Source organism: Nilaparvata lugens, chromosome 10 (assembly GCF_014356525.2).
Source record: "Nilaparvata lugens isolate BPH chromosome 10, ASM1435652v1, whole genome shotgun sequence".
In the NCBI taxonomy this organism is placed as follows: Eukaryota; Metazoa; Arthropoda; class Insecta; order Hemiptera; family Delphacidae; genus Nilaparvata; species Nilaparvata lugens.
Window position 1 is genome coordinate 46,132,967 of NC_052513.1, and position 25,281 is coordinate 46,158,247.

Consider the following 25,281-nt stretch of genomic DNA (forward strand, 5'->3'; position numbering starts at 1 on the left):
GATTCATAGGGATTGGCGACGATGGTGATAATGCATACATTACTACAAGTCCAACCAGATATATCTGGAAGTCGACCCTATTCTAATTCTAAAACAGAATAAATTCGCTAAATTATACACTAGACGACGGCTCTCCATCCGTCACAAAAATTCACTTTGTGACACCCCACTCCTACTAAGGAGGGGGGGGGTTGGCGGTGAGAAGAAAATACAGCATCCGAGGTACCGGTTGACTCCGTGTTGAACCCATGATCACACACCTGAAGTACAGCACTCAAGAAAACGAGAAGGAAGTGAAAGAGAGAAGATAACAGGACGAATAAAGAGAGAAATGAAAGAAGAGTGTCAAGCTGAAAAGAAAATGAATAATTAGTGCAGTAGGTCAGGCTTCCCAAGCCACAAGATAAGCATGACCTAACGCTGAAAAAGAAACAACCTGTTGCTCCAACTATTATAACAGCAATTAGCAATAGACTTCATCGCTTGTTATCTCCCGATAACACCGATAAGCACAGCCCCTGGCCGACAGCGACTGTATAATAATCTGAAAGAAAAGGAAAAGTAAAACGGCGCAGCACCTGTGAAGAATGAAAAGAAAAAGGAGAAAAAGATAAAAGAAGAAAAGAGAGCCATTCACCCCTCATATGTGACACATTGGAAATCTACCTAGTACTGCTCTTCTCCATCGGCTCCTGTATAGTTGACGGCTGGAATACAATGAATTGTTATCAAGATCATTCTCCCCTGATCTCCTTATCTCAGATCGGGTTTTCAATTCTCCTTTCCCACTAAATTCGCTACCGCTACGGCGATTTTCAATTGAATGAGTTGCACTACAGCCTGCATTAGCTCTATTCAACTCGCCCCCCTCTCTCTGAGAAAATCGTGACAGTACATCCCGTAACACAACCTTGTCCTGCCTATTCTTAATATTTAAAGCATTCCCCTGCTTCTCTATATTTTTAGGACAGGGATATAGTCTAATAGGTTCAACCCTCTTATGGAGCTTTACTTTTTTCCCGCTTACAGGAGCTTGTTCAGAGATAGGTGAAAACTTTTCAAGTTTTCTTACAGGGGATTTATCTACCTTCTCCATCCCGGAGACAACTGATAATCTACCCTCATCATCCCTACTCCTCAAGCGAATACCATGAGGCTGTAACTCTATTACAGCTCTCATATCACGGAGATTTTTCAATCCTAAAACCATTCGCGAGTTTATATTAGATGTGATAGATACCTTCCATTTATAATTTTTCCCACAAACAATAACCGGTAATATGGGCTCCCCTTCTACTCCAAGCCGGTTAGCTACTTCAGAAGAGATAAATGTTTTATCTGTCGTCGTATCAATTAAAGCATTGAGATCCATTCCACCTACTCCCACATGGACATAAATTCCATCTCTATCACTCTCATTCTCCCGTCTCCCGCTAGCTACTGTAGCAACTTTTGAGATACAATACTTAGACATCCCTTCACGCTTTAAGCTACCTGTTACTCCATTATGTACTATACTAGGTTCCCACTCAACAATTCTATTACGCATTTGAATATTCATATTATGATGCTTCATAAATGACATACCCAATGACACATCGTGGGAAAGCCCCTCTACAACTACCGGTGAAATGAAACTAAAATATTTTTTACTTTTATATTAGTTATAATTTTTGTGGAAAAATTATTATACTTCCCATTGGTTAATATTTCATGGTGACTACAATTTTCTTTTCTAACACACCCTACTTGCTCTAACACTTTAAGAGCTTTTCCACTAATACAGGATACCTCTACTCCCATATCTAACAGTGCAATAAATTTTTGCCCTGCAATTTCTACATCAATAAAAATGCGCTCATCCCCCAACTTCGACCTCGTACTTAAAACACGTGATGACTTCACTACAGCGATTCCTGATACCTTATTGGTTTGTGAGACACATTTACAATAATCAAAAATTTCTCTACACTTTTGACAACTAGAAATTTCGGGACAATTCGACTTCCAATGCCCTACTTTATCACAATTCCAACACTTAGGCTCTTGGATTTCTCCTACCTTATTTTCTCGCGTTTTCGGTGCGGCTTTAGACTGAAAATCACTCCGTTTTTGTTCTCCACTTTTCGTGCTTTTCAGAGATAACCTCCCGTTTCTCTCTTCGGCACGAATCGCCTCATACTCTCTGGTTACATCTAACAACTCATCTACATTTTTAACCCCTACACTACGAACATATAATTTATACCTCGGTAATAAATTCAAATACAATCTTTGTAACATCCTATCCCCCTCATAACTACCTAACCGTCTCATTAGGTAAGCAAGGCTTCGGCATACTCATCAGCCGGTTCGCCCTCCCTCTGCTTCCTTGCAATGATCTGACTCTCAAGGTCATTACTATAAGAATGAGGATAATAACGGAGTTTAAATGCCTCTACAAAATCAGCCCACGTCCTCCACTGGGAGCGACGATTCCGCATCCAAAGTAGGGCCCCTCCCTCCATCAGCTCCGGCAAGGCTATAAGAGATTGCTCCCCAGAGATCCCATATGCGCCCTGAGTTCCGCGAGCCTCTCGATGAAACTGGGAGCATCCGATACACCATCAAAATGTAAATTCCAACTTCTTACCTTGTCGCAGACTTCTCCCTGACTATACGTGCCTGAAGAGCGGGACAGTGCCGGCTCTGTACCTGGTTGAGAGGCAGCAGCGGTCCGGGATCGAAGGTGCTCGACCATCCTCCTCCTCAGCTCCTTCACAGTCCCCGCTGCCGACAGGCCGAGACTCTCTAGGTAGCCGACCGCTTCCTCCTTATTCAGCCGATACACCCACGACACTCTGGGGTCGGCTTCGCGTTCCGCGAGGTCCTCCCGGCGGACCGCCTGCAGGACTTCATCATCCTGATGAGTAGTCTCCTCTCCATGTACACTCATCGCAGATTGGGATACACCTAAACCCTCTTCGCGATTTTCTTGGGGGCCAGACGTCTTAGCCCCACGTTGGGCGCCAGTTTTATTAGCATGACCTATTCCACCCTCTAGGTTTCCTAATAATTGCGAAGTATTGCTACAACGCGGACTAGCTACAGTCGGATATGGGTCGGGGTCAGTAGCCGTACTGACAGGTGGAGTTACCGGACCTACACTTCTCCCTCTATCCTGATTCTTTACCCTCTGCTTCTTTCGCGAGATTTTTACTTTCAGGGGAAGAGTGTTTGCCCGTGCCGTTGCTGGCCGATTCGGCCCTCGGCCTTTTGAATACAGGGTGGGTGTTAAGGGAGATTAAGATAACCCTATACAAGGAGACGGATCTGACTATCAGATCCCTACCAATAATTCTATTTATAAAGGTAGTACGCAATCTGAACCAACTGCGAATTGACGGCGAGCAAGCTGTACCTGCAAGCCCGGGATGTGGTTTTTCTATGGGGTTTAAGGTGAGGGCTATGGAGTAACGGTATGGCGGAACTATGGAGTTGTTAGTGGTATTTAAGATATCGTCAAATAGAGCACGATATAGGGTGTAAGTTATAGAGAATAGGGTACAGGGTATAGGGAAAAGAGAATCAATAATAAGATTATTATACTCTACAGCAAATAAATATCTGCTCAATAATCCGCAATCTGAGAATTGCGCTCTAGCTCTCAGCAAGCTGGACCTGCTAGCTAAATACAGTATATAAATTTCAATTATATGATTACTAAAGTTTGGAGGATGAGGTTTCGGGTGTCGGATTTCTGAATCGCGAGCCTGCAGCTGCGAAAGGATTTTCAGCAATTCTGAAACTGCTAAACAGGATTTCCGCGCTAATCTGATGACTGCGCGCCGGTTATTAAGGGCCAGTCTGTGACTGCCCTTAAGGGTATGGGAATCACTCTCAATCGTCCGAAACGCTTTTAAATCAATAGTCAGTATGTCGACTATTATGAGAGGATAGAAAAGATTTTTCACAGACACAGTCTGTAGAATAATATCGGGAAGACAACAGTCTGTCGTTGTCAGGGTAGGAAAGGATTTTTCCAGGATTTTCCACAAGGAAAATATCGAGTCAGAGACTCCTAATTCAGGAAAAGATTTCAATAGACTTTTCCAAGTAATTGCCAGTCTAAGGACTACCACAAGATCGATCTCTAATTTGCAACTGAGATCACGGGAAAATTCGTGAATTTTCCACAGGTAAAGCCAGCAAATAATATTTGCTATTAAAGAAGACAGGTTTCTAAGAATTTTAGAAAGGATTCGCGGGTCTGAAAACCCGCGACTAGGACGATCTCGAATCTGGAACTGAGATCAGGAAGGATTTTAACACAGGAAGAATAAGAGAAAGGATGCCGCAGTCTAGAAACTTCGGCGAGGAAGTCCTCAAGCTGTACCTGAGAGCTAGAAGGATTTTAGAATAGGGAAAGTGAAGAGAAAGAAAGAGAAAGGACGTCGCAGTCTACCAACTTCGACAAGGACGAACTCAAGCTGTACCTGAGTTCTCTAGGAAATGATTGGAATTTCCTACTAGGAATTACAGCAAGTCAGAAACTGCTAAGAAATTTAAAATACAGGGCCACTCTATAGTATGAAAACTAAGCAAGGAAAATTTACCATAAATGATAATAATCTCTCTACAAGGATAAAAATTAATCGAGAAAACTTTTCTCAAAAGGAACAGGGATTTTCCCACAAGAATAAAAATTAATTGAGAAAAACTATTCTTAAAAAGGACAGGGATTTCCCTACAAGAATAAAAACTCAATGGAGAAAAATTACTCTTTAAACTAAAGGCCACCTTACTACAGAGAAGGAAAAATATACGGACTACCAGTCCTGACATACAATTACCTGAAATGACGTGGATACTGATACGGAGAATAGCGAACCGATTCCCACTTCCCGTATTATAATTAAAAACGTCGTGAAGCGACAGAGTCGAGACTTATAAATTAAGTACTCAAAAATAATCCGCTATAAGAGCCTAGCTAAATTTCCCCACTCAACTATTTGTAACACAAACTTGAGATCCCTTACAGGTTTCAAAACCAAGGATAACTCGTTCACCCCCAGTGATACGAATTTAGGAAAAATAACCAACAAGAAAGAAAATCCCCCAGGAAGTTCTATCTTCAAATACAGTCGGCAATTCGACATACAATATTCCATTCACTAAAATACAGAATAGAATATTAACCCTCTAGTACACCACTATTAGGAGCGCCGCTCGGAACGCAGCCGTACACGAACCCGTTCACCGAACAACTGCTTTCTCCCAGGTCTTCTTGAAGCTGCACCGGGTCGCTGAAAATTAGGAGGCCGGGGGAAAAGAGCTTCCTGACCAATGAGAGTCTGAAAAGACGATCACGCCACTGGTCATGTGACAGGGTTTGACTCAGCTGCTCCTGATGTAAGGGTGCAGCAAATGATGACAATGATACTAATTGCTACACTAATTCAGGCCGGTAAACAATATTTCTATTCCAGAAATTCATGAAGAACGATACCACCCGACTCGGTAGCCGCTTATCGTTTTGATGATACGGCTGCTGCTGATTCATAGGGATTGGCGACGATGGTGATAATGCATACATTACTACAAGTCCAACCAGATATATCTGGAAGTCGACCCTATTCTAATTCTAAAACAGAATAAATTTGCTAAATTATACACTAGACAACGGCTCTCCATCCGTCACAAAAATTCACTTTGTGACAATATTCATGAAAAGAATTCTTACTGAATATATTATAGTGTTTGACACATTGCGAAATTTTCAAACTCGCAAACGTATGTAATTTTCTATCAGTATTGAATATATAGGGGAATATTTTACAATTAGGAACTCTTAAATATTCACTGAGTTCATAAACAATCAAACATTGATTACGAATACTTGAATATATAAGAACAGACTGGCTTGATGCTTTTTTAGGAAATAATTGAAAAGAACCCTATCCTCAAGTGCTGCCATATCAGTCAAGATCACAAGCAAGAGAGCGCATTTCTTGGAAAAATTTTCATCTCTTCCTCTAGAATTTGTAAGCCCTCATCTGATTGGTTTTCTAGTCTTTGTAAGACGTGATTTGATTGGCTATTTAAGATTCAGGGTTCTCTCAGTTTTTCAGGTATTTACCAAACATCTTTTGAAAGAAATTGTTAGGTCTCAGCACAAGAAGCTAGAAAATGTTATCACCAGTTACAGTATCAATTGACTAGAGATAAGATAATGACGGCTCTCAAGGCTATGATTATTAACAGTCAAATGGAAATGAAAGTCTTCTTGTAATTAATCAATAATATAATAATAATAATGTTTGAGGTTGAGTTTTTTGACATTAGCTTGTCGGCGACCTTAGTAATCGGTCAATCATTTATTTAAAAATTGTAACAATTTTGGACATGATTATTTTTATCTTGTTTTTCTGTTATTTCGGTTCTAAATTCGATTGTATTATCAGCTTGTTTTTCTCAGTGAGACAAAGAGCACTTATGGATCGAGCTGTACCCTTCGAATAATCTACTTTCTTGTTCTCTCCAGTTCTTTTTTGCTATTTTCTTTCTCCCTTTTTCTGTCCTTGTTGGTAGCTTTGAGTTTGCATTGCTCTTTCTCTCTAGTTTCTTTGTCTAATTTTGATAATTCCGTTTTGCTTACGTCACTGTCTTGTTTGCTACCCCGTCTTCAACGCTCGATGATCCATTCTGTCTCTGAATTTCGTGAGTGGAGGTTGTAAATTTAACTTTTTCCTTTGATTCCATTTTTATTTAGCTTATGCTAAATTTTTCTATTTATTACAATATGTAGTTGATCAGAGACAGATTTCATTCATCACAAGTTGTGATATTATTATTATTTTCTTTATTTTTTTTATTTCCTTTTTAAATATGTAAATTTTCTTGTTTGTTATTTAAAAAAAAAAAAAAAAAAAGAAAAGTAATCATGTCCGAAAATTTAATTGAGTATTCATTCTAGCTGGCCTAAGTTATGGCAATTTATTTATATTTGTTGAAAACCTCATTCATCACATATGTATCCATAGTAATTTCTACAATTTCCGCTGTACAGCGGTCGTTGACTCATAGACTCATAGACTCGTAGACTCGTAGACTCGTAGTATCACAGGATGTCTTAGTTATGGTCATGGAAGCTGAATCCTTGCTGACCAACTCATCACAAGGAAACCAATATTTCCAGAAAAGATCTAAATTCGCCGTAAAAAGGATACTTCAAGAACTTCTTGTGCAGTGAAAAATTAATAAGTGAAAAATTTGAATAAAGTGTACGGAGGCCTCCTCACTTCAATACACCAGGTATTTACGAAACAACCAATATAATTTATGGAAAATTCACAGGCAACTACTTCGTAAAAATAAATGGGACAGGATAATAAATAAATTTGTAATTACTTGATTTAAATTTTGTTTATTTTTTGGAAATTCTATTTATTTGATCTATTATGTATATAAATTGCAAAATGATTACAATCTTATTGTTGATTATTGAATATGCCTAACAATCATCAATGACAAGTAATGAATGGCGTAATCTTGAATTGTTGAGCTGTATATCATTCAATTATAAATGTTGCTACTTAGAAGGGGTTGGAAATTAAATGAATGGAATATTTTAGTTAATGTATTGAACTATATATTCAATTTATTGATTTAAATGTTCCGAGGATTATTTCCTTCCCCATCTCAAAGACTAATTTCAACTGCGGTAAACTGAGGTAACATTTCAAAATTAGCCAGACACCTTGTAGAAAATTGATTGCATCTAGGTAGCATTCGCTAAGATGAGGATAAGAGGGTTTTGTACACTGGGCATGCCAAATAAATGTCACCAAAAACGATTAAGAAAACACAAAAATATTTATTATACGATTGAGCATGAACAAAAATAATAAGAAACAAAACAAAAAGATAAAGGAAATGGGATTTATTTCTATTGAGCGCATTAATACATATTACAGTCTAGGGATGTACCAATCATAATACAGTATTTGCTCAAAGTTATTCAAATCCAAAATCTCCACGTGGTCTTTATTAAAATTATCAAAATATGTAAGTTGTTGTAGATGGCACAAGAAAATGTAGTTCAGATAAAATAAGAGTTGAAGTTGGAAATATTCAATTTTAGGATAGTAATTTGTTATTGTATTATGAACTTTTTGACAGTACTGAATTGCATAATCAGGGAGTATTTAGAATCCGCCAATGGGAAAGGATATTTGAATTTTATGCAAATTAAAAATGTCAGAAGTATCGTTGAGAGAGAATTTGGGAAGAATTGCCAAAGTAAAAGTTTTGATTTATGTATTTAAGAATAAAATTTATAAAACTTAGTGATGTCGCAGTATGACATGAGTTGATAAATTTGAATATTCCTAATGGAGAGGACGACAGCAGCCCACCAGAAGAGGCTTGGGACACCAAGACAAATCCAGGCCACCATCAATAATTCATTGTGAAAGATCTACACGTGAGTTCAATAATTATTCGAGAGGGCCCTCAGTGCCACGAATCATATGCAATTGAATAAAGCTAGCTCATCAAAGGTCTATTTGAATATCAGACTTAATATTGAAATTTGCGCAAATATTCAAACTTTTGAGGGAAAGTCCTATTAAGAACAATTTATGAGAATTTAATATTCAAATATGGGTAGAGTAAATATTTGATAAATCATATATGCTCACTTAGTTATCTTTTCTATCAGTTATTTATAAGAATTTTTGAAGCTTATGTTCATAAGATAAATTATTTTATCCAAATTCCACCAGAGGCCGAACTCAAGCCCTGAGAAATCTTAATATTTTGATTTTTTCATATTGTTGGGAGTAAGATTTATAAATTTTATTTGACAAGCAATAGCAGGTCGACAACTGAGCTATAGAAATAGACAGAATATATGCTGATTGGAAGAGCACAAAATATATCAGTTAATGCTGATAAGCAAAGTGAAGCATTTGTGAGCTATCTATAAAATTTTTTGTAACATATATATTCTCATATTATTTTTATATTTATCACTCTATTTTTCTCCATTGCTCATTGATATTTCATGCATATTATATATTTTCATTTGTTGAATGGTGTACCCTTCATTTATGATCCTGTCTTTATGCATGACCAATCTTGTTCTAGTATGTTTTATTTTTATTATTGACAAATTATTAAAATTATCAACCAACTTTATTCTTCACCGAATAAGTTGGATCAATCGGCGATATACAGCATCGATTATTAAATCTTCAGAAATATCACGTTCTCAAGATTTATTTGAATTATTCAGAACCATCACATCCAATTTGGAAGGACACAAGGGTCATAGTATCAAGTTGCAGCAGCACTATAAATTAATAGAATTTATAAGGTTCTCTGATGGAGTGTCGCCTTTGATTCTGCTCGGTATCATCTCGCATTGCTGACCCCTTTGTCAGATAGTGGCGAGTGGCATTGGTGTTGATACCATATTGTCTAGTACAAAATTCAGAACCCTTATATCTATCTTCTGCAAATACAATTGCGGTGTCAACCAGATGAGTCATGAGAACTGCAAATTGATAAAGCAGCCACCGTTTGCAGCCGTTGAAAGCAGAGAATCATTTGAGCTCCTTGGAGAGATGGTAAGAAATTTGTGGTATTTCTCTTTCAGGAGGCGTAAAAATAATAACAGTATTCAAAAATCTTTTGCTCTACCGACTGCCGCCAGCTGAGCATATGTGACACCAAAAATAACTTCACAAATAATAAAATAAGATTATACTTGAATAAATTATATAATAGACCATGAGCATTTCAATCAAATAAATCTTAATGTATACTATTATAATGAATAATACATTTACTTTTTATGTGAGCTTTGTCCACTCTTGTTTTTTCATACTTTTTAGTTATCAATTAATATTCAAATAACATAATAATCCTTGCTTTTCCCTTACATAACCTTTCCTCACATAATAATATTTAATAATTATACAAATAAAATATATTTATTTATAATAGTTGAGTGATCATCAGCTGATTTGCTCGCCTAATAATCAATAAATTGTCGGCTGATCTGAGATCATGTGACACGCTAAATAAAAACAAGGGTTCTAACCTCAAATTCTGCAAATTTTTTATACTCTGCCAATAAATAAACTAAGTCGCTTTATGATTTTGCTTCTGCCAAAAAGTTCAAACTAGTACATAAATATATTTTCCATGGATCTCCAATCACTTTATAGATAGTAAGACTGCTTCTTATCAAAAAAAAGATTTGATTTTATTAGAATGTTACCTTGACTGGACTAACTGTTCTTTCAGTTTCATAATTCTATTAAAGATAGTTTGTTTTTTCTGAATTATTTTATTGTGTCAAATGGGTCGTCACACACTAAGTAACTTTTAATATTTTCTCCACTTCCCTTTTGCTCCTTTTTTTCTCTAGTTCTTTCATCACTTCTCTAGAATTAACCATATGTAATATGTAGGTTATATTTTGTTATTTTATGTGGTTATAATTGATCTTATTGAATGATCGGAATTTAGCTTAATCAATTATTATTAACATTAATGAAAATCTTTTCTTTTTCTAAGTAGCTACAATACTTTTTTCTTGTCTGTTCTTCACATGTACCATTTTAATCATTCTCTTTTATCACTTTTCTTGTATTCATATATATATTTTTTCTAATAATTTTCAATTATGTATATCCTGTATTCATGATTGCGTTTGGGCTGTTGTGTCTGTTGCACTCCTCGATTTTTGTAAGAATGAATAAATAATTGCAGTTGATGAAGAAGAACAGTGTTGCCGATTCAGCATTGCCTTGCCACTGCCTTCTATAGAGAATAGCTAATACTGGTATATCCGTTAGAATATTGAATTTTCATCATTATTCAGAATTATGAATTTATTTTATTCATGAAACAAATTTTGATTATTACCACAATTAAGACAGTGGAGTGCTATGGTGATATGATTGCCATGGGGCAATTGGGCCGAAACGTGTAACCAGATCACTAATGGCTAAGGCATCAGTTTTCCAATAATTTGAATCAATTTCACTTGAATTTACCTCGATTTCAGAACTTAATAATTCTATAATGGGAAAATTCACCTTTTTCGGTAATACTACTAGGAGGTTATTCAATCCTTCACATCCTAGTGGTTTTGGATCAGGAATCATACAAATTACAAAGCCTGTTCATAAAAGTTAGTTAGGAATGTGTCTTCTAAAAGTTCAACAATACGAATAATACAAGACAAATCAAGTCAGCTGTGCTGAATAATAAGTTCTATTTTTTCGGCTCTAAATTTTGTAAAATTACGTGAAAATGTTTCAATTATCAGTGATTCGAGTATTGATTATTGTTTTTCGGCTTTATATCAACATTGTAAAATTCAAAATCAATTTTATATCTGTGTTATCTTCCTCGGATGGTGCGGAAACTTTGGCAGAAATCAAAATTTGAACTTAACCTAATTGTTTGGACTATTTTTAATATGTAAAAATCCAGGAACTGAAGAAGTTTTGGGCAATTGCCTGTTTTTTCTTTCCTAATTATAGTATGTGTATCACCTTGAATAAATAAATAAATAAATAAATAAATAATAACAAATAAATTCAACTCAATATTTATAGTCCAGTCAATAAGTTATATACATAAAAAAGGGCATGTGCTTGCAATTTATATTGTAGTTCTGATTTTTTAATATATTATTTGAGAACATAAGAGAAGTCCAGAACCAATTTCTTCATGCAAAATTTCCTTGTGCTAGATACAGAGTGGCCCAAAAAACTCGTATTTTCAACCCATTTTCCAGTTTTTAGCTATTTCTGTCAAATCTAGTAATTGGACAGATAAATTTGCTCTCGCCTTTTTTTCTAGATTATAAAATTCTGAATAGAATGAGATCATTCGGAGCTCTCTATTTCCAATGTGTACTGAGTTATGATTTTTCAAAAATGAGTGATATTTGAAGAAAAAATCAATTTTGATGAATTTTAGTTTTTGATCAACAATATCTACCGATTATCATTTAGATGTATAATTCAAAATCCCTCTAAACGTATTTCTGTGCTCTACAATCTGAGATCAGGTAGAGCGCTCTATCTCATGTAGATTTCCAGGTACACTTGACAATAATGCACATTGTATTGTGAAAAACACCTAATTTTCAGCTTCATCCATCGTCACCAACCACATTGTTCTCACATTGATATTTCGCACAATGATATAAGTTGATGAGATTATATTCTATGGGAATCACTCGTTAGATGCACTCTATTCCAGTATTCCCTAGTGGAGAGGTATTCTAGAGAGGAGGAAAAACCATATGAGCTGATGTTGTTTTCCGACTCCTGTTCCAGTCAGAATAAGAATAAAGCGATGCTATTTACATTATCGCTTCATTGAGCAAACAAAAATCTTCAAAAGGATCCAGCATATTTTTCCTGTGAGGGGACATGGTTACATGCCCCCTGACAGAGTATTTGGGAGAATTGAAAAAGTACTCAGAAAAACTGAGGTGATTCTTTCCCCTGCAGAATATTTGAAGAATTTTGTACAGTTAGGGTCTATGGAAAGGACTGGTCCTGCTACAATGTTAAAAGTGTAGCTGAACGTACATTGAAATCAAAACTCCCATTCAAAATGATAGAACGAAAAGGTTTTGTAAAAATAAGAAGACTATAGGATGCAAGACTGTGTACAGTATGGACTATATTCACTGTATTGCTAAGCGCTCAAAAGTGCTTTCTTTTCATACCCTGTCATTAAAAAAAATAGGGAGCAGGTGCTCTATAAGTGAAGAAAAGAAAAATGACATGAGAAAACTTCTGAAGTATGTTGAACCTCTCTCAGCCAAGACTAGAGTTTTCAATGATGATTGTCTAAGAAATGAAAGTAATGTTGTTGTTCAGCCAGAGGTAGATGAACAAGATTTAGATGAAAGTGTATTCTTTCAAATGCAGGTTTGAGTGACAGGAATATTATTATACTTTCAATATGGACAGTCTATTATACTTTCATTTTCAATATGACTATTATAATATTATTCTTTTTTTAATATAAATGATACAATATTATGTTATTTCAAAATAAATACTTGCTTTTTAAAAAATACATTTCTTGATGTTTCACTGTCTAAAAAAGTTCGACCTAGTTATAAATATTTCAAAAACAGAGTGTTGCCATACTAAAATACACAATTAAGAGTCTTCTATACCCAAAAATATTCAATGATTTTCATCTGTAATACACAGTTTGCATTATGTATAGAACAACTCTCATTGGGATATTTTTCCAAATCCTGTTAAGTCATGACTTAACAGGTTATGGGAAAATTTGAGTTTTATTTCTACAAAAAAAATGGTTAGATAATTGAAAACACCTTTGAAAATAATACATATTATTATTCTAATAATGTATAAGCTTCCAGGGAGAATTCATTGACACAGAGCATTATAGTGATTTGGCAACAGTTTTTCCCAATTTACCAACAAATTATGTTTTTGACTTAGCAGGTTTTGGAATTGAGCTCTTCAATTATATATATAAAAAAATATCACATATAGCTCACTAAAGATTTCACTTTGCTTATAAGCATCAATTAATATAGCATGTGCTTCTTTCATCAGCATAGTATTCTTCCAACTCATATGGCTCAGTTGTCGACTTGCTGTTGCTTGTCGAATAGAATTCATGAATCTTGCTTCCAATAAATATGAAAAATAAAAATATTAAAAAATATCTCAGGGCTTGGGTTCGGCCTCTGGTGGAATTCAGATAAGTCAATTTATCTTATGAACACGAGCTTCATAAAAATCTTTATTAATCACTGATAAAAAAGATAGTTAAGTGAGCATATAATATAATATATCAAAAATCAATAAATATTTCATCTGTGCATACTTAAATATTCAAATCTCATAAATTGTTCTTAATAATATTTCCTTTATGTTTGAATATTTGCGCAAATTCCAATACTAATTTTAATCTTTGAATAACTCTTTGACGAGCTAGCTTTATTTAATTGTGATAATTTCGTAGCACTGAGGATCCTCATAAATAACTTTTTCAAATGAACTCACAATTATGATGGCAATCTGGATTCGTTCTGATGTCCTAAACCTTTTCTGGTGGGCTGCTGTCAACATCTTCAATGGGGATATTTGAATCTAATGACTCATGTCATACTACGACCTCACTTCTTGAGTCTTATGAATTTTTTTTTAATTACTCAAATAAAATTTAACTTCAATGCAAAATTATTTGAAAGGGATCTAGTCTTGTGCTCTCAAAATTGGTGGGTGTCCCTGGTGACCTCTGGCAAGCAAGTGGGTATGGATCTTCCCCTATTCTATTACAACCATACTCCCGTCTTTTCAATTTACATAAAATTTGAATATTCACTCTCATTGGTGGATTTTAAATACTCCTCTATGACGCAATTTAGTACTGTCGAATAGTTCAAACAATAACATCATATTACTATCTATTGAGTGAATATTTTAGTCTTAAACTCTTATTTTACATTGGTTACATGAATGAATGGATGAATGAATTTTATTTGCCAAAAACAAAATACAAAAAAGCTTTACAAAAAATAAATATAAGTATATGCTACTGTACTTAAACCAAGATACATACATTTATTTAATTAGATATAATAACGAAATGATATCCTTTACATTAAAAACAATAGTTTTAAAATGAAGATTCAATTTATGATCACATGCATAAGTACAGTAGGTGAGGCAAAAACACTGGCAAAAGGAAGTTTCCTTGTGCGCCAGTGTGAGTTGTAAATCAGCTTAATCAGGGATGTAATATATAAACTTGAATCTAGCGTATGAAGTGTTTGAAAATATAATTTATAATATGAAGTTGATTATTGTATAAAAGTCAACGATTGGAAATAATTCAAGTTTAGCCATGCCTCTATGGCTCTTTTTCTGTGTTTATTATTTTGGAAATTATTAAGTGAAAATTCACTTTCTAGTATATTTATGAATTTACTGCTAATGTAGTAAATTTGCCTTCTAAGAAGAGCTGAGTTGGTGTTATATATTTCATATTTTCTTATTGTATTAGGTCTAAGATTATAATTTATGTCATCGGCTAGAGGGAAATTATGCTCATATTTAAAACTGTAATTTGTTATGCAACTAATATATAACTGTCATATATAGTTTTAACATCAAATTCACTGAACAAAATCTTACTATCATAAGTTCTAGGTTTCTTTAAAATTGTCTTTATGATGAATTTTTGTATTAGAAAAAGGTTTTTAATATGGGTATCGAAAGTCCCACCCCAAACTATTAAACCATATCGCATTAGGGATTCTACTAGTGCCGTATATACCTGTTTGCATTCTGAGAAAGATAGCACATTTTTCAATTTATAAGATTTCAGTCTCTTACATAGGAAGTTAACATGGATGTCCCATTTGAGACACTCATTGATCCATATACCAAGATATTTGAGGTTTGATTTCCTATTAATAACATGGCAGGAACATCTATTAATGTTTGGTTGATTTATTGAAGAACAGTTTGAATGGATTTTTAACATATATTGATTGTTAGGTTTACCCTCTCTATTTGCTGAAAAAGCTATGTAATTGGTTTTTTCTACATTTAAACTCAAAGCATTAGAGTCCATCCAGTTCTTCACAATTTTCATATCCTGCTCTGCAACAATGAAAGTATCATTCCAATTATTTTCTGAAAATATAATCACTGAATCATCAGCAAAAGATGAAATTCTCCCATTCTTTAGCTTGATATTCAGCAAATCATTTACATAAAGAATGAAAAATATTGGTGAAAGAACAGTTCCCTGGGGCAGGCCGTAAGATGACAGTTTCTCTATACTCTTATTGTTATTTATTGTTAAAATTTGGAATCTATCTTCCAAGTAACTTCTTATAAACTTTAATGAATGACCTCTGAAACCATACTTCTCCAATTTGTTGCAAAGTTTATCATGTGGTGTGGTATATATGGCCTTAGATAAATCCATGAAGACTGCAAGTGGTTTTTACTTGGAATATAACATATCTGTCACATTGTTTATATCCTATACATTCATAAATCTATACATTCTATAATGATTACAAATTTTTATGATTTTTATAAAAAACACGTCATGTACATTTTAAATTAAATCGTTTTCAGCACCAGTCACATACTGCATTGTGATTGGTACATCCCAAAACTGTATCATGTATTATTGTGTTGAATAAAGTTGAATCTCATTTCCTTTATCTTTTTGTTTTGTTTTTTATATTTTTGTTCATACTCATTGATATAATAGAATATTTTTGTGCTTTCTTAATCGCTTTTTTGTTTACATTCATTTGGCAAGCTGGCTTACTAAACCCTCTAATCCTAGTCTAAGCAAATGCTATTTATACGCAACTAATTTTTCACAAGGTGTCTGGCTAATTCTCAAAATATATGGCACAACCGATTACTAAGGTCGCCGACTAGTTAATATCAAAGAACCTTACCTCAGTTATTATATATATTATATTATTATATAAATTGCAACAATACTTTTATTTTCATTTGGCTGTTCATAATCATAGCCTTGAGAGCCGTTATTATCTAATCTAGACCGTTGACACCATAACTGGTGATAACCATTTCCATCTTCATGCTCTGAGACCTATCAATTTCTTTTCAGTGGAAGATGTTGGGGCATACCCAAATTTTATTCTTACAATATATGTGTTTCAATGTGTTCAAAATAGGTGCGTATTCTTCGGTTCTGGTAGTGTGAGTATCCAATTTTGTCATAATATTTTTGTTTACATTCCTTATCTTCAAGTAGAGCAATAATATGGCCTGAGGTTATAGACATTGAACTTTGATACCATGTATACTGCTGTAAATAATCTGGTGGTTCAGATGATTGGTTCTACAGTAGCTCCAGTATCTGTGATAACTCAGGGTCTTCCTTTTGAACATCCTGAATTCTCCTGAGTGTCGAAATATTCTTGTAGAATCTAGAATAAATATTCTCTGTATATGGCACGCCCTCATTCATCATTACATTAATAACACATTCTTTAATCCATGTCACAGCCATACTAATAATCACAATACAGTAGATCAAATTATTTATTATACTCTCCACAACATAAACTCTCAGTAAACAACAGACAATTACTTTCACCATCAATAAATAACTTGTTATTTCTTCCAATTTTATTGCACACATTCCATCTTCCATTAATTTCAAATAATAATAATTCCTTTTATCATTATCTAGGCCTGAATCTGTTATTAATTTTCCATCGATTCTAAGCATATTCCTTTTATCTGTCCTATAACTGCAATCACGACAGTAAGCTGCTTGTTTATACCGTGTGTGCTTTGGGTGTATGTTGGTCCCATTTTTCACTATATCCTGGTGTTGGTCGTCTTCTCTGCATGCTGCCCTCCAACTGTCATCTGGTTCCTTGATATTCTTCGTATGATGTTTGAACCGGGTAAGGGGACGATATCCTCTTTTGCGAGGCTTTCCTCATAGTTTCCTCCAGTGGGCCTTCCTGTGTTGGATCCTATGTTTCAATCTGATGTAGTCCTGCCGGTCACACGCTCTGCTTTCTTTGGTGGCTGTTTGCTCTTCTTCTATTTTCTGACACAGATCTTCTTATAATAGGCCGCATTTTGAGTCATTATCTACCAAAGTTTGTAAGTTTATTCCATTCAAACCACAATAATTTCTATAAGTTTGGATCTAATTGTCAGATTTTGTGTCAACATCCTCAGATTCTTCCAGGAGTGTGTCACGTTGATCGTCACGGATAGTAGCATTTATCTGGAAAGGTGTAGTTTGTTCCTCTAGTTTAGTAGTTGAATGATTCTCCTCTAACTCTGGGGTATCATATAGTCTTGTAGATTTAGAAGTGCTAATTTCTTGATTTGATGATGGGTTTTCTGGTGGTGGGTTATTAGCATGTTGGTGTCGGGTTTTTTTATTGCATGTGTCACTGTATATGATGTATTGATTTTATTGTGATTTTGATTGTGTTCATCCTGTTTATTGAAATTTACATCCTGTTTAATAGTTATATTCAAACAATCTCTGCTATCATAATGTGCTCCTTTGTGATACCGTTTACTGTTTTGATATTGATACCTTTTTCTGTAATTATTATTAAATGTCTGACCTCTGTTGGTATTCTCGGCATATCTGGTATTTCTCGAATTTGCTCTGCCATTTGCTATATGATTTTCATTATTATAATTTTGTCTGAAATTATTGCTATTTTGTTGAGAATGATTGAAGTGTCTTGCTGGATCATTTATGTGATTTGGCTCAGGAGTGCAATGCAAATGTTCTATTAGCTCTTTGCAACTGGAAATAGATGATACAGCTTGTGTTATGCGAACACGAAAAGGAAGTTTTTTGAACAATATGTTGGCCAGCAATGAGTCGGCTAGAGATTCATCCAAATGAGAATTTCTATATATTTAATCTGTCACGAACTCAGTATAAGATTGTCCACTTCTACTATCATAAGTGCATGAAATAATCTCCAATAGTGCGTCCAACTGTTTATGCTTGCTCCAATTATTGTTACAGGAACTGGGACAAGAAGTCATCTATGCTCTTAAGGTCCTGCATACGGCTCTGGAAAAACATCAGCGGCTCACCGAGTAGAAGACTGGACAAGTGGAAGCTGCCATACAAACCAAGCTATCCTTTCTATTTTATTAATATTTCCACCCATCTTTGACTCCATCTCGCATTTAGTTTCTAAAATCTTTTCCGTTGCTACTCCCATGATAGTAGTACCTAGCTCCTTACCCAATATGCCTACTTGCTTCTCAATTTCTTTGGGCACTTTATCCAATCGTTCATTTACTTGACAGATGACTTCGTCCATATGAGTTTCTAATCCCTTCATGACTGTAGATTGCATGCCTATATTAATATCATTCTTTCATACTTTTCATTTCTTCTTTGAATTCAGATCACTTTTCATCCACTCTCTCTTCCATATTTTCAACACTTCCTTGGACAGTTTTGACATCTTCCCTGACAGTTTTGATATTTTCTGTCACTTTATCCTGGCTTCCTTCCATTTCTTCTCTTATTTCCTTTATCAGCCCTGCCATGGCCTGGTTGAGCATAAGTTTAAATTCGCTTGGGGTGTTGTTCATCATATGATGTGTAACGTGACCAACTGAGGAATCTATTGTAATATTGTGTTTTTTCAGATTGGTGATGGCGGGCGACGGTTGGCTGGTTGCTTTGGGCGGCAACCAGGCGATGGGCTCTTTTGCTCCCACCTCGGCATCTGGGGCAATCTGCGGTGCAGTCGGCGACGTGCTGGGAGCCCTTCCTCTCTTGTGTTCACCAGCTGGACTCTCATCTGTAACCACGGCGTCGGCAGCATTCTCGATCCTAGTAGAAGACAATTGTGTCAGGTTCTGGGGGTCGAAATTAGCGGAGCATACACTGCCTCCTTCTTTCTCCCATGGCATCTCCAATGCATTGTCTTGGGGGTGTTGATCAGTTGGTGTCATGTTTGTAGGGTTTTGGGGATGGTCACTGAAGTAGGAAATTTGTGAGTCAGCTGGAGACTGGTTCATGGTGACAAGACTATATGGGATACTTCGAGTAAGTTGCCAAGTATACAACTGGACTGTAAGGAATACTGAAATGAACGTATTGACAGTGCCTATTTTGGATGAAATTATGTAGTGCTAAGAACTTCAAGTGTCATGTACATAAAATACGGATATATAGACCATCAATGTGACTCAGGTATGGCAGCAAACATAGAGAATATTAGGTACTATTAATATGGTTTTTAAAATTTCATGTAGAGTCCTATCTTTTCTAATATCAATAGTAATCTTTTATTCAAAATAGCCTATAACCCTGGTAAGCATACAATATTTAGATTTAAAAATCGAGATCAATAATTTTACAATGAATATCATGGAAATTTCATACAACTTTTCTCTATTATTGAGAGTTATGTTATCAATCTCATGTGATACAGTTTGTCAGTATTTATGCAGCTTGAAAGATTTCAAATCAATGAGAAACTCAATTATGTCAGCCAGAAACTTGTAATAAATCATCAAATATACTTTGTTGAATCAGCTTCTGATTATGCTTCTTGCAGCTTTCAGTTCTATTAATGATTTTATTTATTCAGCATTGATAGTAGAGTTGAGTGGGCAAACTTTTCATCATGCCTCACGTTCGAGGTGCCATTTGTATGATATTGCATTTGGATATACCAGTATTGTTGCTATTATCCCTAGCTTGCAAATAAATTTGCAAAAAGTTAAGGCCATCCAGCTCGCAAATATACTGGGGTTCTGACCACAGCTTTGGCTCAGTGATAAATGCATAAATATTCTCACCATAATGAACCATGGGTTTAAGTGACTGATAATTAATAATAATAATAACAACTTTATTCTTGCAAAGAAATCACAAACAATAATCACAAAAAATGCAAAAAAGAAAATGAAATAATATGTTGGCAATATAATTGAAAGTTAAAATAAAAACTAAATGTCTATATCATACAGTACCTATTTCAAAATACAAACAGCCTCTATTAAAATAAACATCAAATTTTACAGAATAGCAATTAACAATTCTTACCGCTGCTCTCTTGAAGATATTGGAGAATACCAGTAAGGAAATCAAAAAGATAGTCAGTGACTGTTTATAAGTAACCATATATTCAATCAAGAATAATGAGAATCAACTATTATTCTTCCAATAATATGACTGCTTTCTAGGCAGCCGGGACTGAGGTATAAACGTGTAAAACACGGGAGTGGCCCGAGAAAAATATCTTGCCTGCGCTGGGATTCGAATCCGGGCCTTTGGATTACAAAGCCAGCATCTAATCCACTCCACTATGGCCACTCCAATTGCCTGGTGCCGGCGGAAGTGATATGGATAATATTCTGAATCTCACAGTGGTGGATCCAAAGACGGGCTAGAGGAGCTATAGCCCCCCCCTTGGGTATCCAATTTACACTAGATAAAATGGTTCATTTTTTTATGTTTGGTTGCCCAACATGAGAGAAAAAATGTAAATACAGATTTATATTTAAAACTTAATCATTTGCAAAAAAGTAATATCAGTACTAAAAGTATTATGATACATAAAAAAAAGATGATAGCTTCCAACATGCCTTATCTGGGTTAATAATATATTCTTCTTCTAGTCCAGTCTCCAGGTAATTTTTGCTGGTTGTGATTTTCACCCATTGCATAGGGCCCTATGGATAACACCTGGTAATGTTTCTCATAAAATTCTTAATAAGAGAAACCAGCTTCCATGTTCGATGATTGGGTGATAAGAATGGAGTGAAAATTATTCATACATACTTGACTATTAATGCAGTGGACATCACAAAGCCAGCAGCAAATAGCGGATATTTGGATTTCAATAGAGGAGTTGCTTTATGATCAGGACTTGCATTATGGGGACTGAATCCTTCTTCATCAATCAGTCCGTGACCCATCCACATGGCCTTGGCAAGAGATACAAAACAAATTATCAACAATTTACAGAATTGGAAAATATATAACTTGTATTTCTGTATACAGTAGATCTTGCGCAGTTAACTTGAATAGGTCCTATTGTCGAGAAGACAATTAGCCATTCATCTATTCTTGTAAAAAATTTCTATTGAATCAGATTGAGATGGAATTATTCTTCTTGAACGAGCGTTAGCAAGTTTCCACTTTTGACTTACTGATGGTCAAAGTCATGGCCCGTCTGTTTGTATGTTCTACAATAACTTAAGAAAGAGTTAGCTTCAAATTTTGAACACATATTCTTCAAACCTCTTTTGTTAGACAACAAAATTGACTCACTCTCCTTCGTCCTTCTCCAGGATATGAAAATATCATTGAAAGTGCATAAGAAAAGAAATTGTTGACATTCATCATTTGGTCAGCTTGAGAATTTATTGCATACAATTACAACAGTTTTCTCATTCATTCATTCATTCATTCATTCATAGCATCAGCTGAGGCTATTTGGAAGCCATCAGACAGACAAGCCATCATGTACTGACACATCATTTCAGCTGGTTACATACAACAAAATCAATATAAAAATATGAAGTACCCTAAATGTAAATTTAAAAATTTAAAACATTTTAAAACAACTAGTTACGGCTTAAGCAGCATTCAAACTAAAGTTATTAATAAAATGTTTATTTTTCCGCCCTTATAGATTCTATTACATAACTTGAACATAACTTAGCATACACGTGATGTGCATTGTCACAAAGTGAATTTTTGTGATGGATGAAGAACCGTCGTCCAGTATAAAATTTAGCGAATTATATTCTATTTTAGAATAAGAATAGGGTCGACTGCCAGATATATTTTGTTGGACTTTTAGTTGTGTATGTACATCATCACCATCACTGTCAACCCCTATAAATCATCAGCAACAGATTCATCATAACCAGAAATTTCCAGATCTTGTTTACCACTCTGAGCGTTCTTGTATTTAGTATTGCAGCAGCAGCAGCCGTATCATCAAAGCAATAGGCAACTACCAAGTTGAGTCGGTATCGTTCTTCTTGTAATTTCTGGTGAGAAATATTGTTTACCGGCCTAATCCATATACTATAGGAATTAGCAGTATTGTCATCATTAGCTGCACCCTTAACATCAGGAGCAGCTGAGTCAAACCCTGTCACATGACCAGTGGCGTGATCGTCTTTTCAGACTCCCATTGGTCGGCAATCTCTTTTCCCCCGGCCTCCTAATTTTCAGCGACCCAGTGCTGCTTCAGGGAAACCTGGAAGAGAGGCAGTTGTTTGGTGGTTGAGCATGAGATCAGGTCGCGAATCTCCTCTCCTTACGACATTCCCGGTTCTAGTTATTTCTAGGGGAATTATTCTATTTTGGTGTGTTAATATAGAATATTGTAGGACGAGTTCCGAACAACTCGAAGATAGAACTTCCTGGGGGAATTTTCTCTCTTGTCGGTTATTTTCCTGAATTCGTATCACTGGGGGTGAACGAGTTATCCTTGGTTTTGAAACCTGTAAGGGATCTTAAGTTTGTGCTACAAACAGTTAAGTGGGAAATTTAACTAGGCTCTTGTAGCGGGTTATTTTTGAGTACTTATTATATAAGTCTCGACTCTGTCGCTTCACGACGTTTTAATTATAATACGGGAAGTGGGAATCGGTTCGTTATTCTCCGTATCAGTAACCACGTCTATTCAGGTAATTGTATGTCAGGACTGGTAGTCCGTATATTTTTCCTTCTCTGTAGTAAGGTGGCCTTCAGTTTGAAGAGTAATTTTTCTCAATTGAATTTTTATTCTTGTAGGAAAATCCCTGTCCTTTTTAAGAATAGTTTCTCTCAATTAATTTTTATTCTTGTGGGGAAATCCCTGTCCTTTTTGAGAAAAGTTTTCTTGATTAATGTTTGTCCTTGCAGAGAGATTATTATCATTCTGAGTAAATTTTCCTTGCTTAGTTTTCATACTTTGGAGTGGCCCTGTATTTTAACTTTGCTTAACAGGTTTCTGACTTGCTGTAATTCCTAGTAGGAAAATTCCAATCATTTCCTAGAGAACTCAGGTGCAGCTTGAGTTCGTCCTTGTCGAAGTTGGTAGACTGCGACGTCCTTTCTCTCAACTTTCCCTATACTGAAATCCTTCTAGCTCTCAGGTACAGCTTGAGGACTTCCTCGCCGAAGTTTCTAGACTGCGGCATCCTTTCTCTTTCTTTCTCTCAACTTTCCCTATTCTAAAATCCTTCTAGCTCTCAGGTACAGCTTGAGGACTTCCTCGCCGAAGTTTCTAGATTGCGGCATCCTTTCTCTTACTTTCTCTTCACTTTCCCTATTCTAGAATCCTTCTAGCTCTCAGGTACAGCTTGAGGACTTCCTCGCCAAAGTTTCTATACTGCGGCATCCTTTCTCTTACTTTCTCTTTACTTTCCCTATTCTAAAATCCTTCTGGCTCTCAGGTACAGCTTGAGGACTCCCCTGCCGAAGTTCCTAGACTGCGGCATCCTCTCTCTTTCTTTCTCTTAATTTTTCCTTTCCTGTTTAGCACGAGATCTCAGTTCCAGACTAGAGATCGTCCCCGTCGCGGTCCTCAGACCAGCGAGAGGTGTAGGAAACCTTGTGTAGAGCAGGATCTCAGTCACAGATTAGAGATCGACCAAGTTGCGGTTCTCAGACCAGCAAAAAGCTTAGGAGAATCCTCTTAAACCCTTCCCTATCCTCTCATAATAGTCGACATACTGACTATTAATTTAAAAGCGTTTCGGACGATTGGGAGTGATTCCCATACCCTTAAGGGCAGTCACAGATTGGCCCTTAATAGCCGGCGCGCAGTCACCAGATTGGCGCGGAAATCCTGTTTTCAGAATTGCTGAAAATCCTTTCGCAGCTGCAGGCTCGCGATTCAGAAATCTGACACCCGAAACCTCATCCTCTAAACTTTAATTACCATATAATTGAGATAGATATACTGTGTTCAGCTAGCAGGTCCAGCTTGCTGAGAGCTAGAGAGCAATTCTCAGATTGCGGATTATTGAGCAGATATTTATTTGCTGTAGAGAATAATAATCTTATTATTGATTCTCTGTTCCCTATACCGTTTACCGTATACCTCATACCCTGCACCCTATTCTCTATAGCTTACACCCTATACCGTGCCCTATTTAACTATATCTTAAATACTACTAATAACTCCATATTTCCGTCATACCTTTACCCCATAGCTCTCACCTTAAACCCCATAGAAAAACCACATACCCGGGCTTGCAGGTACAGCTTGCTCGCCGTCAATTCGCAGTTGATTCAGATTGCGATTGTTGGCCAGCAACGGCACGGGCAAACACTCTTCCCCTGAAATTAAAAATCTCGCGAAAGAAGCAGAGGGTAAAGAATCAGGATAGAGGGAGAAGTGTAGGTCCGGTAACTCCACCTGTCAGTACGGCTATTGACCCCGACCCATACCCGACTGTAGCTAGTCCGCGTCGTAGCAATACTTCGCAATTATTAGGAAACCTAGAGGGTGGAATAGGACATTCCAATAGCATAGTATTTTGTCAAGTTCCGTTCAATCTAATAGAATCTATAAGGACAAAAAAATAATATCTTGTTAATAAATTTTGTGTAAACGCAACTCAACTTTGGTCATTTTCAAGTATATGCAAAAAATAAGCAAGTTGATATTACTCAATATATATGTTCATATGCATTTATAAAATAGATTATAGTACCCTTTAAATTGATGAAATATTAGAAAACAAATTATTTTGT

General features: G+C 35.7%; 1 protein-coding gene across 4 annotated transcripts in view; it reads right to left on the bottom strand.

The window, feature by feature from the left end:
• LOC111057289 (beta-1,3-glucosyltransferase-like) overlaps positions 1-25,281 on the bottom strand; it is a 280,534-nt gene that overhangs the window by 140,438 nt on the left and 114,815 nt on the right. For 3 of the 4 annotated variants that reach the window (XM_039436981.1, XM_039436980.1, XM_039436982.1), the window contains one exon: positions 21,361-21,506. The exons of the other annotated variant lie outside the window; for it this stretch is intronic. In XM_039436981.1, coding sequence (XP_039292915.1) covers positions 21,361-21,506 — 146 coding nt within the window. The remainder of the gene's footprint in view (positions 1-21,360; positions 21,507-25,281) is intronic. 4 annotated transcript variants of the gene reach the window in all.